This window comes from Trachinotus anak, unplaced genomic scaffold (genome assembly GCF_046630095.1).
Source record: "Trachinotus anak isolate AG129_WGS33_773 ecotype Australia unplaced genomic scaffold, CSIRO_AGI_Tana_v1 ptg000008l, whole genome shotgun sequence".
Taxonomy (NCBI): domain Eukaryota; kingdom Metazoa; phylum Chordata; class Actinopteri; order Carangiformes; family Carangidae; genus Trachinotus; species Trachinotus anak.
In genome coordinates this window covers 8,623,816-8,641,101 of record NW_027273859.1, presented here as the reverse complement: position 1 = coordinate 8,641,101, position 17,286 = coordinate 8,623,816, and the positions used below count along the sequence as shown (strand labels likewise).

Below are 17,286 nucleotides of genomic sequence, written 5' to 3'. Positions count from 1 at the left end.
AGGGCTTAATTATAATTCTGATTATGTCTTTAGTGTATTTAATAAGCTGCCATACCTGTTGTCCGGGTGCCTGAACTTGATAGATAACATCTCCTCCTTGTGCTGGAACCTGTAATACTGATTCGTTCTGAATTTCCTAATAGTTGGATGTCAGAGGACTAATTTAGACAGAGCTGGAGGCTCACTCAGACTAGGGTTGGGCATTGTTAAAAATGTTTTCAGTGTTGGTACAGGAACCAAAACTGTATTGATTGCAAAACAACATTTATTTTCGTACCTTATATTTAGAGTGATAGAAATGTTTTTCTTCGAAAACTTGTTTAATTCATCAAGAGAAGCAAATGTTCTCGGTTGTTAAATGTTGCATAAGCACAAGCAGACACACAGGAACTTTGGCTAATGAAATCAGATTGTTCAAAGAATAAGTAAACAACATTATGGATCTCATCAGTCATTCAATTCTAACTCTTAATACTTCTTGAAACACAGTCAGTACCAAAGAAGTACCAAGGCTGAATCAAGGCTGGATTACCAAAAGGCCCACTTTCATTGCATTTCAGTGGATAATGGTGATTTGATTAACTGCAAATTTCTCATCAACATCTCATCAACTCATCAACAGTATGACCATATATTTTAGAGGGACCTTCTGTGTCAAAATTTAGCTCTAAGACATTTATTTCTTAAGTTTGTATTGTGCTCACATGGAGCATATAAAAGTTACCACAAACTAAAAACTGTCAATCAATTTGATGGTTATTTTTGTAGTAGTAAGAAATAGCTGTTTGGATTTATGTTTTTTTTCCCCTTTTTTTAAATATACTGTTACTCCCTCACAATTTACTTACATAATGTCTTGGTAATTAACCTTCTGTACTTATTTAGTCATTTCTATTTTTGGTGCATGTTTATCATAATTATGAGTACACAGTTTTATGGTTTTTGTGTTTATGTATGTACATGTAAATGTAATAGAAAATAAAATGATTTTTTAAAAAGCTTCAACAAACTAACTTAGAATGATGATCTTACATTTGTCTGACTGCCACTCCAAAACCCCAAAGTCTCAGATATACAATGATACAGTATAATAGTAAAATTTGATTGAACGAGTGAAAATCCTTAAACAATTAACTTATAAAAATTGTTTTTTCTGTTGATCACCTTGTTGAATAATTGCTTAGTTGCTAATAAAAACACTACTCTGTGTTCATACATTTACAGTTACAATACCAATACACTTGTATAACGCACCTTCACCATTCTCACAACCCACAGTAATGTCTGCTGTCAACAACAACAGCTACAATGAAATAAGAGATTATAAATTGCGAGAAACATACTTTATGTACTGTCCCATAGAACACAGTGCTATTGATATCATGAATGGTTAACACACCACAGTTGAACATAAAGAAAAAATGTGTAGTTGAACTTGTTTGCACTGCTTCACACTAGTTTCAAGACTTCCTCAAAGACTGCCTGTTTACACCAAGTGTTTTTTTCTTCTCCTCTGTCCTGTAGTAGCCGACTGTCGAGTCTTAGAGGGATTGCAGAGATATTCCTCCATACCCACATACCTGCCCGTCAACTACCAGCTGCTCAACGCTGACCTGGCCTTCTTCCTGAAAGAGGCCAATCAGGATTTCATGAGGAACTCTAGCCTGATGTCGCGGACTGAGCCCTTCTTCATCTACCAAGCTAGAAGTTTGCCCACAGTGAATGCTAGCTATGGACCTCTCTCTGTGGAACAGCCTGTCCCTTTGGAGCTCCTACAGAGCCCAGGGACTTTCCCTGCCTCTTCTGTTTTTACCTTCAACTGGAAGGTGCAGACATTTATCATGAATCCCAGGATTCACCTGGCCAAGCCCAAAGTCCAGGTTCTGTTCTATATCGCAGGCCGGGACTGGGACGACTACAGCGCCATCAACAAGCTGCCCTGCGTGCACATGTTTGCTTTCCATGAGACCCAGGAGGTACGTGGCACTTGCCAATTGAAAGGGGAGCTGGGCCTGTGTGTAGCTGAGCTGGAGCCACTGGCTAGCTGGTTCAGCTCGCCCAGCGTAGTGCCAGGACGCCAGAGGAGCCTTGAAGCGTCCGAGGGCACCCCAGTGGAGCTCTACTACATGCTGCAGTCCACAGAAGCAGGAGAGTGCCATTCAGAGGAGGCCAGGAAGGACAGCTTCATCCGCTCGAGCCAGGAAGGGCTGTTTGGTTCCTTCACCTCCACGCCGCTCAGGAGGATCGGTGGTGTGAGGCTCTACCAGAACCCCACTCCTCCTCCTCTCACCGAACACAGGCTGGATAATAACTTTATGGTCATGGTTCCAGCTACACCAATGCGACAGAGGGAAACCATCTCTGCTTTTATCACAGTGTCAGCCTTCTCTCCTGTGGAGATGTTTACTCTCAGGTAAGATGCATTTCTCTTTGGTCTTTCATGAAATGTCTGGCTGCAGACTGTCTGCTGCCTCTGAACTGAACATATTATTCAGTAATTTTATTCTTTCTTAAGGCAATATCCACACTCAGCTTTAAAACAGTGAAACACTAAAACAAATGGAAAGTGGTTAAACCTCATGTTCTTCCTCGTCTCAAACACTAAAGTGGCATCACAGCTAACAAACACAGACTTATTACTCTGCCTGGTCTTAGCCGGTTAAACACCTGTTCTGTCCTCTCCTGCTCTCCATGGTCACATATTTTCATTATAACAAAACATAAAAATAGAATTTAGTTGTTCTCATCAACATACATACAATTAATTTTAATTGATAAAACATAAAATAATGATTTAATCTTTGCTCACTGATGCTCCCTGTTAACTAAGATGAACAATAATGACACCACTGATTAAATCAATATTGATTGAGGAGTCGCCTGACAATGTTCATTTAAACAGAGGCTAATGATGACAACTTTATTTTGTCACTGGCAGCATTGGAATTCAAAATGAGTGATCAGAGAGAGTTAGAGGAAACGCACAGCGCAGTGTGTGAAGGCTTGTGTGTCCATATTGGAAAGGTGATTATTATCATTATCACCTTTATTCTGATAAAGGGTGTAAGAGAAAAGGATTATGAGTCACATAACACAAAACAGCTCCTGCACACTGTCTACTGACAACTTTTCTATGAAGTGACCTTTGTCAGGCATTTACACACATAACAAATGATGACAATGATGCGCGCACACACACACACACACACACACACACACACACACACACACACACACACACACACACACACACACACACACACACACACATACACACACACACACATACTTGTACTTCTATACTCTTTGTGAGGACACTCATTGACATAATGCATTCCCTAGCCCCTTACCCTAACCTTAACCATCACAACTGAGTGCCTAACCCTCACCTTGACCCTAACCTTAACCTAAACCTAATTCTAACCATAACTCTAAAACCAAGTCTTAACCCTCAAAATGTGATTTGAAGAAGTGAGGACCGGCCAAAATGTCCTCACTTTCCCAAAATGTCCTCACTCTGTTAGTAAAATACATTTGTAAAATTTAGAGTTAACTTCAGTAAACAGATTATAAATTAATGTTGTTTTCCTCTTTCCGCCTGAACTCTCATGCAGTCATGTCAGATAACTAAGCGTTTCCTCCACGGTGACATACAGACAGAGCAGGGTTATCTCTGGGATATAGTGTGATTCGGTGAAGCTGGTGATAGGTACTAATTACAGTGAACAGACGAGACAAAATGATTTAGATAATTTACATGCCATGCAAATGAGGATGTCATTAATTAAAATGCATGTCCATTAGTATAATGACTGAAGCTGATCTTAATCACACCGGTTTGGAACATTTATAAACCTCTGGATATGCTGTAACAAGGGGTCAAGCTAATTTGTCAACCTGTGTGAAGAGGAAATCAAGCGCTACGCTGAACAGGAGAGTTTTCTGCATAGGGAGGGTGAAAAGCACAGAGGCAGTTTTAAAATGAAACATGTTCATGTTTATATAAAGCTATCCTGCTCTTATTTTCTTTCTTTTTTTCCAGTTGCTTACTAATGAGATAATTTTCCCAGCTAACAAAAAAAGATACATAGTGTGTGCTTCAGGCTCACGATTAGAGCCAAGGTAAACAAGTTCACAATAGCTGTGAAGTTTTAACAAGCCAAACAAATTCTCCAGACTTATGTCCTTCCTGTGCTTCATTTAATTACCAACTAGTTGTGCTGAAGTGATAACACATAGAAAATGTTTTCTTTTGCTAAATTGAGAGACTCTGAATGATTTCTTTCATCAGTCAAATGAACAGGCCAGGCTGGCCACAGAGGCAATGCCTGTGGTGTTTTTATTTGGCAGCGTGGTGCATGGCAGGCGCAGGTTGGCCATCTGAGAGCGACAGATATGGAAAAGGCCTCTGTGTGGTCCTAGGTGATAAGGCTGTCCTCATACATGCATTTGTTAGGACGTTTAATCACCAGAGCGAGACGACTTTGATCTCTATATTCACAACATCATTATCATCTGTGTACTACACACTTCTGTGTCAGCCATTGTTAGCTGTGTAGCCCGAATGCAGGGTGAGCTTATGATCCTGTGAAATCGGTCAAACCGACCTTCTGATACTTAAGTTTTAAATGCTTATTAGAGCCCGAGTTTGGTGTATATAATAATAAAATCCAAGGCAAAGTCTTTCATTTTATACCCTATACAGCATGAGTGTGAGTAAACAGCATGTCTGTGTGACAGATGAGTGAAAAAGGATAAACATTTAAAAGAAAATTAAAATGGCCACTGAGCTCCTCTGTAAATCTTTCCTCTTCTCTCCTTCAGTTTTCACCTTCGCCTCATCCATTATGATGAAAGGTTCATGCTGGGATAGACATTATGCAATGAAAGCTAATTTCACATATTTTTAATAGCCAATCATCCAGCCAATTTATTGCTTTGTGGATGCCCAGCATGGTATTTCTGTCTTGACATGCTACTTTTAATTTGATCGGCTCTGATTTGATTCGACCTCCTCTGTGTTAATAGACTGTGTCAATCAGAAATAGAGAAAGTTTTACTTATTTTCCTGTAGTTTACTTTTCCTCAAATTTAGAGGAATTTAGTTGCACAGCATTAAATAGTTGCTACTTTTAGTTGCTGTCATGGGTCACTCTGACATACAAATCAATTTCTATTACCTGTCTATTACCGTTTAATAAGCCGTCATCCACTGGAGAAAAACTCCTTTCTTAGATGGGAAAGAGAAAGAGACACATTTTAATGTGTCATCAGTCATCTGCATGGCTCTAATGGGGAGGTGGATGACTGAAAAAACTGAGTGTGAGTGTACATAAAGTAAGATTCAGGTGTGTGTGTGTGTGTGTGTGTATAGTTGGATGGTGAGAGTCTTGTATACCATAATGGTAATTGTATACCATATGAAATAATAACAATAATAATTACAAGGATATTATGATAATGGTAATCATGACAACAACAACAACAACAACAACAACAACAACAACAACAATAATAATAATAATAATAATAATAATAATAATAATAATAATAATAAAAATAATCTAAATTGCCCACAGGTGTGAATGTGTGTGGTTGTGTCTCTATATGTCAGCCCTGTGATAGACTGGCAACCTGTCCAGGCTGTTCCCCGCCCTCACCCAATGTCAGCTGGGATTAGCTCCGGCCCCCCTGTGACCCCGTCAGTGGTTAAGAAGGTGGATGGGTGGATGGATGGATAATAATAGTAATAGTAATAGTAATAGTAATAATAATAGTAATAGTAATAGTAATAGTAATAATAATAATAATGGTGATAGCGGCAGAATATAATATAGTCACTTGTTTGTACATGCATATATTCAGACAGTGCAGTAATAATAATAATGGGATGGATCCAGTTTAGAGGGCACCCATGTTTAAGATACGCTCTACCCCTCACAGTGTAAGGTAATAGTAATGTGTATTACAGTGTTCACCAAATGCTCATATAGGGATCTTATTTTACTTTGATGACACAAACTAGCTAAAAACCATTTCAGGAAGTCATATGTCCTTGGACAGTCTAATCATCGATTGTTTGTGAAAACTGTACGGCCATATTAGGGTCTGTTTATACTTGCATATGAGCTTGCCATTCAACATGAAGATGAATGTTTCTCCATGTGAAAGAAGGAACAGAAGGAACTGTGCAGGATATAAAATAGTGATATATTTTAAACCTGTTCAATTGCACTCTCCTGAGTTTTGTTCTCTACAGCTCCCTGTAGCGAGATACTGCTTCATTTGCATTCGGTACACCATATCTATAAAGACTAGACATCCCTAACACCTGTTTTCATTATAGAGTGCAAGTGTGTAACAACTGATAATGTGGTATTGGTTTGAGAAACACAAAATAAATTGGTTTAATAACCTTCGATTATTACTCCTAATGCTCTGCCACAAATTTAAGGGATAATGTAATAACGATAATGACAACTACTGCAGGGTATGGAGGCAAATGATAGCTTCCAAACCCTGCAGGATTAATGATGTTTATAATCTGAATTTTTTAAACAATTGTGAAATTGCAACCACTACCAAGTACTTGATGTAGAAATGTAAATACCACTAAATGTAAATTAAATTCATGATTTCAAGTGTCCCAATTGTAATTGTCTATTAAAAATAGTTAAATCTCTAGTGAAGTAAGAAATGCTTGTAAATGCAATATTCCTACGCCTGTAACATCAACCACTTAAATACATCAAGATGTTTCATATTCATATTTTTAACATGTTCACACATCCTGCAGTCGCTTCATTACCAGTTGATATAAATCTTATGATGCTTTACTAAATATAGTGGGAATTATTAGATATAACATCTTAATATTGTCTTGTCAATTTCAAGTATAGATTGTTGTGACTAGAACTGGATTAGGCAAGATTAACTCTTTGGTTGCAGTCTATTCCTTTGCTGTGTTCCTACTTTGATATTTCCCTGCTTTGTTGTGCTGGATAAGAAACAGTATCACATCATAGCCCACTGTAGAGCTGTTACTCCCTGTAATGTCGTCAAAGGAGAAAGACATTTCTGCACACCAGCAGATTCTGCACAGTTGAAGGGGAGTCAAATGAAGGAAGAGATACTGACAAGGCACTTAGGACTTTAAGGCCATTAAATTTAATATGCAAGTAATGTATAAGCTGAAGTCATTATCATAATATGTTTTCTGGTATCACTGTGTGAGCAATTTAGATTGTTGTATGTCATTGATAATTCATTATTATTCCTCAGTATTACTCGGTTCATATGCAAATCAAATGCAATGAAGGAAATGATTTTAAAGCATATTTTCCTCCTGCACTCTCTGGTGGTCTAAAAAACCAGAGCACGAAAGGAAATTGCTCTATTTTCTGTCTTGGTACAGCGCTGCCATTTATCATGAGTCACTATACAGTGAGGGTCATTACATGTGCATTGTCCTCCATGCCTGTATTCATTATTTTAACAATAGATTGGTAGGTTTAAGGAACACATGTGAGAGCAGACATTCTCCTTACCATAGTTGTGTTCCTCATCTTGTATATGTAGATTAGGCTACTTACTTCACAAAAACTTCACTTCCTGTAATAGTGAAACAACAAACGGACAAACACACACAACTGGGACTGCATCAAAATGATTGGTAACTTTTTTTCTGAAAGGCTGATCCCTCCTCAGTGTCACTGGAAAAGTACTTGATCAATCTAGCATTGCATTTCTACATTATTGTCGGACTCACAGCGGACGCTAAAAAAAGGATCAAAATCATTGCAGCTAAAACAGAGACATCATGTTTTCTTTTTCTATATTTTTCTTCCTTGTCAAAATCTGGTGCTTACATTACCCACAATGCAAATGAACAGCTCAGTCAGAGGCATGAGTGTGTTGTGCAAATACCGGCTAATGTAGCCTTGAGCCTCTCCCTCTAGTTCGTGTCCACGTACATGAAATGTGATCTATTGATTTTGTGTGTATGGACACGAATTGTCCATTGTTTTCATCACAGTCAGCATGAGTTTTAGTTTGTGAAATAGTTAAAAAATTCAATGTTTTTTTTTTTTATTGTTTTCATGACAGAAATTACACTTTTTAATGGTTATGTTTAGACCATCACAGTGCTTGGTTAAGGTTAAGGAAAGGTAGCAGACCGCTCCAGACACAATGTGTTTATTTTTAATTAATCAAAACCACAATCTTTCCCTTCCCCCACCTTTAACCAGAATGCCTTTATTGCCTAAACCTAACCATAGACTGAAGGCGAACCTGGATGTCTGGTGTGAAAGTCATGTACTTTTTGTGCCTGTCATCCACCCCAAACTGTGTCCTGTCGTCTTTGCAGCTGTTAATGAATGTTACACTTCATTCAATAAAAAAAAAAAAGAAAAAAAAGGAAAAGAAAAAAGCCTCCATTTCATGCTGAGTGTCACAAAAAACATGCACAATTCATGTACAGGTATCAATAGATAGAATTTTGTGTTCCTGCTCACAAACTGACGTGAGACTGTGGACTGTGGATGAGGAGCATCAGAGTTTGTTCAGCTCACTTCTTTCTAACCCAAGACCTCCAGATTTTTTTTTCATGTTCTAACTTGTCGTCTTCAGACCCAACCGACACCGACTCAAGTGACATCAGATTTCAGGCAGTTCCCCCAGGAGCCGCAAAAAGGCTTTATACAACTTTTTTCACACACAAAGTAGTGCTCCCTAAGACCTGTAAACAGACTTTGATGTGTAAAATCAGTGGAGTTCCCCTTTAATATTTTCTTTAAATCCTCCCATGAATAAAAAGAAAAACTAGAACATCTATCCCATTAATATCTCAAAATAATGAAACAACACTGTTGCAGCTTTTTTTTTTCTATTACTAACTAAAAGTCTTAAAGTATGTAGAGAATTTAAGAAGCTGTACCCTGCTTTGTACCTTAATATGTTAGCTGAATTATACATTTTTCTCATAGCCACCATTGCTCACATCCGAACTGAAATAACGAATTGCCAGGTTTATAGCAAATATTGCAAAGTGTCAAATGTAACAGCTGCTATGAATAAATAACTACAACTGTACTAAATAAATAAAATCTGCTCTCTGTCGTTATGCAGAAGAAAGTTGATGAGTGTTTCTCTCGCTTTTAACTAATTATTGTTCACTTGTACTGCATTTCTCAAAACTGATATAAATCTTATAAGGGAGGAAAAATAAAAGTTAAATCAGTGGTTTGAAAAAGATTAAAGACCCTCCCCTGGTTCCTCCAAAAAGTCACAGTAGCCTCCCCTCTCTCTGAGCTCTCCTCCCACTTAATATTTTTTTATACAACCCCTCAAGAAAAAGAGTGAAAACCTTTGATGCACACATAGTATCAATAAAGCTCTTGGACAATCGGTTTCATTTTGTTAAACTGATATAATGTACTTTGACTTGGGAGTGACTCTACATTTACATTATACAAGTAGTGTAGTTCCTTGTTTGATCTGGCTCCCTTGGGTGTCATTTGCCTTTTCCACAAACAGGCCATGAAATGGCAAAGAGTGGAATAAAATCGGCTGCAATGACACAAAATTCTGTGTTGTCATCAGTGCTGAGATAATAGTTGTTATTGCTCTGGTTGTGCTTCTATCTACATTTTGTTTGTGTGTGGTAAAAGGATGTGGAAGCTGGTGCTGATGCTGCTTGTATGTACTCTGTGTGTGTATGATGTGTGACAGATGCAGGTGTGTTTTGTGTACACTTCCTTGACTGTTTGTGAGTTTCGGCTGGTGAGTGTGCCAAGCAGATAAACACTGCTGGTCTTGTGCAGGCAGTTTGTTTAATCATTTGCCTCCCATAGAGAACATTCTACCAAACATTTGTTTGCAAACAGATTTCAATAAAAGTGTCAGCATTTTGCGATCACATCGTGTATGCATGTGTGCCTCTGTGTGTATGGGATTGTTTGTGCACGTGTCTGTGTGTAAACACAAGTGTTTGTGCACATGTTTGTGCGTGTGCAGAAGTGTTTGAGCATGTGTGCTGACACGTCTGAGCACCGTGCTATGCTCACACTGCGAATACCAAAAGTACCATGTGAGCAACTGTGATGGAATCAATTTGCCTCGTCTTTAAAAGGCAGTGCATCACTGAACAAATTATCTGCCATTACGCTTCATTATGTGTGCTGATGGACAACAGTGACTAATCTATGCAAGAGGCAATGGCCTAAAATATCAGCAGGGAGAGAGATCCAGGACAGAGTCATCCTCCTGAAATGGGTTCAAACCTCTTAGTAAGAAATTAACATTTTTCTAGAAGGTATTTTGTGTTTTTTAGATGATTTTAATCACAATATTATGTGGATAATTAATTCTGGATAACTAATTAATTAGGATCATTTGTATTTCCTCAAGTCTAATAATGCAACACTCTTCATTACACTACACTACACTGCATTTACACTGCATTACATTAGAAGAGGTGTCAGCCAGTGCCACCATCCGTCTCTCCGTCTTCTCCATACCGGCCATGAAGCAAAGCCTTTCGTGCAGTGAGTGCTGTAGGAAACAGGACAAAATCTGCAGTCCTCTTTTTGAGCAAAAATGCATTTTGAAGTTTCACTGAACTCATGTGAGGCTCCAGCGCTCTGAGCCGACTGTGGACAAATTAATTGGATGTTTTCTAAAGTGGCAGTCAGTTTTTTTTTTTTTGTTTTTTTTTTTAGGACTCAACATCAGCTGAAACTCTGTGCACAACTGCCAGGACTAAGATACAAGGGCTGCAACTAATGATTGTTTTCTATTATTGATTAATCTGCCATTTATTTTCTCTATTAATTGCTAGTAGTGCTGGGCAGTTAACCCAAACACTATCAAAACAGATGTCTCACCTCACCAACTTAATTTTGCTCATTTTGGTTAATTTGGTTAATTTTCCCTAATGTGTGCGTTCATGAATTGCCCCCTTAAGAAAATAGGACCTTGTGTTCAGTCGTGTCCCTCCACCCCGTCCAACTAATGTTAGTCTGTGTTCACTCAAAGCGAAGCTGGTGATATGGATGACAAAAGTGCAAACACTGAGCCTAAGGCTACGTCCACACTGATGATTTTAGTTTGAAAATGTATCACTTTTGATACATTTACGCCTGATGTCCACACTGCTCCAGAGTTTTTTGAGCCCCTAAAACAGAGATTTTTGGAAACGCTGCTGGCCCACGTTTGAGTTTGAAAGCATTGTAGTCTTGACGGACAGAAACAGAGACTTTTGGAAACTAAGACGCAGACACCTGCCTCACCTCCTGATTGACTGTCAGTCATGACTACCACAAAGTGGTGAATACTACATGGTTAGTGACCAAAGGTAACACCACCAATTTTTACTTTGAACACAATCACATTACAAAATATGAAAGAGTGCATGGCTCAATAAAAAGAGAGAGACGGCGACTGATAATAGTAATCGTGGTAAAAGTTTGAAATGATATCATCCATCAGCCCTAATTGCTATTCTATAACAGTGATGCCTTCAAATTAATGGTTTTATCTGACAAACAGTCTCAAACCCAAAGATATTGAGTTCAGTATTGTAAAATTGTCTGGAACCAAAGATTTTTGGTCATTTTTGCTTAGAAATTACTTAAATGACGAATTGCTGCTAACATAGCCTAAGAAATGCGTATTACATCATGACAGAAAAAAAATTGAAACTCAAGGACAGTCCATTTTCAATATTAAAAAAAAGATAAAAGCTGGAGCCTCTCCCTTTTGATTGACTAGTGGTTATTAATCAGCTGTAGAAAAAAGTCCTCAGAATATCCTTTGTCTTTTCAAGTGGCTCACATGGTACAATAGCTGTTCACATGCGCAAATAAATAAAAAATAAATAAAATGCAGTAAAGGGCAAGTTCTAGTTTCATTAGGATTATTAGCCCCCTTATTCCTATGTGTTAAATTGCACATTAACAGATTCACATACGTACACTCCAGCCTATAGGCTGGCAGAGCGGCGAGCTCAGTCAGCCGTAAGCATGTTGCTTCATCTTCGAGCTTGTAGCTGCTGACCACTAATGGCTCGAGACAAATATCCCAGTGAAACTAATACTTCACAGAAACAAATTAATAACTGCTCAGGTTGAGAAATGGACGAGTACATAAATAGTTAGCTGGCTTAAGCCAAGGGCGAGACCCCCCTCTCCTCACATAAGACCACAACACACCGATCAACTCAGTGGTCACATACTCATATCTGATCATTATAGCGCAATTTCATTTGAAAGGCATCATCGGCGACTATAAACAGGCTCTGAATCAGCAGCCACCGGGTCGCTTCTGCAGTGGAAAATGTGTGATGAAAGACTAAGAAAATGCCTTGTCATTTATTGGCAGGGATTGAAGCCATAAGCCTTTTTCCTAAAACAGTGTCTCCATTTGAAAGTGGAGGAAAAAAGCACTCCAGGGACCAGATATAGATGATTAAGACTAAATGTATCTGAGACAGAGTGGCTTTGAACATGCATTAAATAAATCTTGTCAGATGTCTCCTAGTCATTATGAATAATTTCTTTGTAGTATTATATTTAGTCTGTGAGAGGTTTCATTGTGATTTGGCAACCTGCAGCAGATTGCTTGCATTTCCAAAACAAACTGTCTTCTTTCCTGCTAAAGTGGCTAATAGTGTCAACAGCAGAGAGTGTGCGGAGCACTCTTGGATGCGATCCTTCCTGGAAAAAAAAAAAAAAACTGACAACACTTTTTTTGTGGTACGGAGTCTCCTCACGTTTTCATTAAGGCTTCATGACGGGTGCTACAGGTTGTCAAACATCAACATGTCCTGTGCTGAGCTTGCTCATTGAAATTTGTCCGATTATGTTTGTTACATTTTTATTAGCACATAGAGTGTGTGGCCTTGCCAGCGGCTGACTGAGGCCCTGTTAGTGAACACTGCTGCCAAAAGCTGGGTAACACAGGGAAGTGGCAGCACTGTAGTACAGCAGAGCAGAGTGGTGCTTTGCTCCCACATCTAGCCCCCATCGCTCCCACACAGCTCCATGGGGGGTCTTACCATTTGCCTTGGATCCCTCTAGTCGCTCACTTAGTGAAAATATCGTATTGTACACCCAGGAAAGGCATTTGTGTATAATTAGACAGCAACACAGATATTATGTTGGAGGTTGTTTTTACTTTGCAATACGAAGTCTACATTTGGAGTGTATGGCGTTATATTTGGGTCTTAACTCTGTGTGCATGTTGGGACAAAAGTTCATTTCTTGGTCTAGTCTTGATGATCGTGACATGATTCAGTAGTTTTCACATTAGTCAACAGTGAAATTATGTTCTTTTTCCCCACAACTTTACTGCATAATAAAACGTGTTCTGCAATAGAGACACACAAATGTATAGTAAAGAAATAGGTAATGATATAAAAACAGCAAATACAGTTTCTTTTCTTTTCTTTTTTTTTTTTTTAAGGGGACATTATTTGCAAGAAATTGCTCTCAGCATGCTTCCTGTGGAAACCTCTACACCAGAAATTAATTATGCATGTACATTACTCGAGTGGGTCGCACTTATCCTATTCTTTAAAAATACGTTGGTTACGTGAGTGTCGGTGTATTTTGTAAGGATGCAGAAGTCGGCTGATACTGCTCTGTATCGTTGGCATGTGGATGCATTTCTCCCAAGCAGCAACCTCCAGTGCTGAAAAATAAGGCCAACATGGAAGTGCTAAAACCTGCAGTTCCTCGAACGGCCACTTGAGGCTGGCTCCAAAAGTAAGTCAGTCCCCACAGACTCTCATGTCAAAATGCTCAACTTTACAGCAGAAATTAACATGTTTACAGCCTGGTACAAAAAACTGTTTTGATCTCTATAGCTAATTTCCTCCTTCATGACAATTGTACAGGGGTGAATTTTTATATAATTCACCTGTTTAAATTTTATTAAGGCTTAATTTTATTAAGGCTTAATGCATAATTGAGTGACAGGTGAGTGAGTGTATGCTAACCGACAGGCACTGCCAAGACGGTGACGGCAGAGCAGCCCACTCTGAGCGTCAGATCTGCTCTTCAGAAACCTACGTCCATCATTATTAACATCGATAGTCTGTGATTTCTCCTAATGTAAAGCTCACCAAAACTAAATGAGTGAACAGAAGAAAATGTAAAGTTCAGTGCATACAGTAGCTTTAATTAATGAAATGCATAATTTAATTTGAGCAAACAAAAAAAATGTATTCAATGCTCAATGAGTTTATCTGCAAAATAATAATGCAATAATGCAATAATTATCTCCCATTGCCTGCTTACAATAAAGACACAAATGTAACTGAATGGACTCGGTGGTGAAAAAGTAAAGATGAATAATTCTGTCCTTGATTTCAGCAGCTATTCATCAATGTTGTCCATCACCACCAACCATCCAGAATTTACTTATAGTTCATCTTTCTGTTTGATCCGCCGATAACATTTGTATCCGCCCTGATGATGTACTGGTACAGGTAAGATTAACATGCTAATTAAAAGTTGACGAATATTAAATAAATTGAACCTTCTGATCAAATAGCCTGCTGGAAGGCTAATAGAGGCCATGCTCCCACTGATGAATATATTGACAAGAACAGAGCCTCAGAGATCACAATACATTTCCTGCTCTCTACATTATACATGCAGTGGTAATTATTTCTTTGTAGAATGACTGAATTAAATTACAGTAATTCATTCTATCTGTTATTCAGTGCTAATTAATGGGTCATCTTATTCAATCCTGAGTCTTTTAGTTAAATTTTCTTTTGCTCCTCACACTTTTATTCCCTTCTAAGCATAAACATGATCAAAGCGCTTTTCTTATAATTAATTGCAGTCTCTAAGCTAGGCCCTGTTAGCTTGTAGTTTCATGTTTAATTTAGGGTCAGTATTTTATGGATTCTTCCAGGCTTATAATAATAGTCGTCCTTTCCAAAGCCCTGATTTAAACGTTAATGTACAGTTGTCTTTCAAAATGAACAGCCATTTAATATTACAGATTATCATTTTTAAATAAATAAATAAAATAAAAAAAGGCTCTGTTCAGTTTAATACATTTATACGTTATATAACACAAGCTGCAGCAAAGCAGATGTAGGGGACAGAGACTAATTTGATTTTTTTAAAAGAACCATCCGTCCATCACCTTCATGATGCCCCTAGAAATACAGTATGTCACACAGACTACACTTAAACCTCGACTCTAGCTCATGGTCTGATTGTATCATCCATTAGTCTTTGAATTATGTTCAGATTATTAACAGTCAGGAAGTACAGGGATTTGATTTACTGCTGTTTCTTGGAGGGAACACAAAAGACTAAATTGAATGGTTTTCTTATTCATTTTCATGGACTTTAATGTGCCCTTAAAACTTTGTAATTGGCACTGTAACTGGATGTATTATATCTTCCCTGATACTCGTAGCTACTTGTTCACTGACAGTGGCTGATTATCTCAGTTAGTTGCATTCTTGCTGTAATTTGAATGCAAATGAAGAAGTAGCGATCAGATCAGAAACATGATGAGTCTAAAGGTCTCTCCCACACCGGCCCAAGTAAAAGGAGAAGATTGTCCTTCCACCACATATGAACACAATTAAACATGAAATTTGGAAGATATACGCATTGTTGCATCCAAATGTTTTTCTTTTTTTTTTTTACTAGGTGTCTTATCTACGAAGATTGAATCTTGTATCTTGTTTGTTCAACCCATCCAAAACCCAAACATAAAAATGACACATTGTGAAGTTTGCCTATTGCTGCATGGCCAATGTTAGCATTATCAGCTGTTTACTTACCAGTCTAGAAAAAACGTTGTGAATTCAGCATCAAACTTCATTCCTTTACTCAACAAGAGCTGTCTTCAATGGTTGAAAGCAAAACCAATGTTAACTCTTGTCTCTATCATGTCTTTTCTTCGACAGAAGTTAGCACGCTAACCAGCTACTCCCGGCCTATCTAGTCACTTTCCAATAGTGACTCACTGAAGACGTACAGTATTAGCTATTCAAATGAACATGACATAACACATGAATTATTGGGCATCAGAGGTGCTGGTAGACAGACTGTTACCTTTAAAGCCAGGCTAGTTGTTTCTACCTGTTACTAGTCTTTGTGTTAAGATAAACTAACTTGCTGTTGGCTCTAGTTACATAATTACTGGACAGACATGAAAATGGTAACGATCTTTTTATCAAACACACTCAACAAGAAAGTGAGCAAGCATCTTTCCCAAAATGTGGAACTATTCCTATAAGGACAGTTCATTTGACTTTGGGACTTTTTTCAGTATACTACCAACACAGCAAAGCAAAAAGGTGAAGAATTTAATTGAGCAAGAAGAACAGCTGCTTGTAAATAATGTTGGTTGTAGTTTTACTAATCAGAACAAAGAAATGTCGCATGTTTGTTTATCATCCATCTGTCCATCAAGAACATGAACTACATTTTACGTAGCATTGCCCTCATGTCCCCTCTGGGGAAACATGATGCAGATTGCCTCTGAATTTGAATTTGAAGTCAGACTACTAGACCAATGATAGATGTCAACAGGTGAAGATAAACTTATATTACACTCCTGTATTTTAATTCATGCTTTAGTCTTCAAGCTACAGTCAACAGTCACCTACCAAAATAAATATAAGGTTCCAGAGTAATACAAATACTCACAGACTTAAAGCTGCACGGTCAGCAGCAGTCAGCCTAAAAAGAAAAAATAATCTAACTGCAGGTTTTAATTTTCATTGCCATGGCTCTCATGTTATTTGACTTAGTGATTTGGCCTTTCAGCAAGCATAATGGTGTACAAGGTGTGAAAAGCCCAAGGACACAAGCTCTACTGGGACCAACAGAATCAGTGTCTGCTCTATTTCTCCACTGTTTTCAAACTTTAGAAAGAACCGGAAATCCAGCCAAAAGCCAAAGGAGGATACATTACATTCATTTTGTCCAATATAACCTCACTGTGTCGATTAATCTATTTTTGTAGCAGCATATCGCACGGTTTTGTTAACCAGGTTTGCAAGGCCCATCTATCTTTTCCTTTCTCAGGCAGGAGCAGTGTGATATTTAGAGCTGATGTACTTCCTTTACCCTTTCATGATCCTCAGGTTGGAGTTCTTTGGCCTACAAGTTGCCTCACCAATCTGAAACTTTACACATAATCTCTGTCCTGATACTGATGACCTCTGTGCAAAACCCTGCTGGAAACCACTTCAAAAGTAGGATTTACTCGGTTCATCCGTACCTTGTGTGTCAACCAGTGTATATG

The 17,286-nt window shown here is 38.2% G+C and overlaps 1 protein-coding gene across 1 annotated transcript in view; it reads left to right on the top strand.

Moving 5' to 3' along the window:
- Positions 1-17,286, top strand: part of LOC139623795 (transmembrane protein 132C) — a 128,950-nt gene that overhangs the window by 25,574 nt on the left and 86,090 nt on the right. Inside the window, exon 2 of the mRNA XM_071482342.1 lies at positions 1,525-2,413. Within this exon, the coding sequence (XP_071338443.1) occupies positions 1,525-2,413 (889 nt within the window). The remainder of the gene's footprint in view (positions 1-1,524; positions 2,414-17,286) is intronic.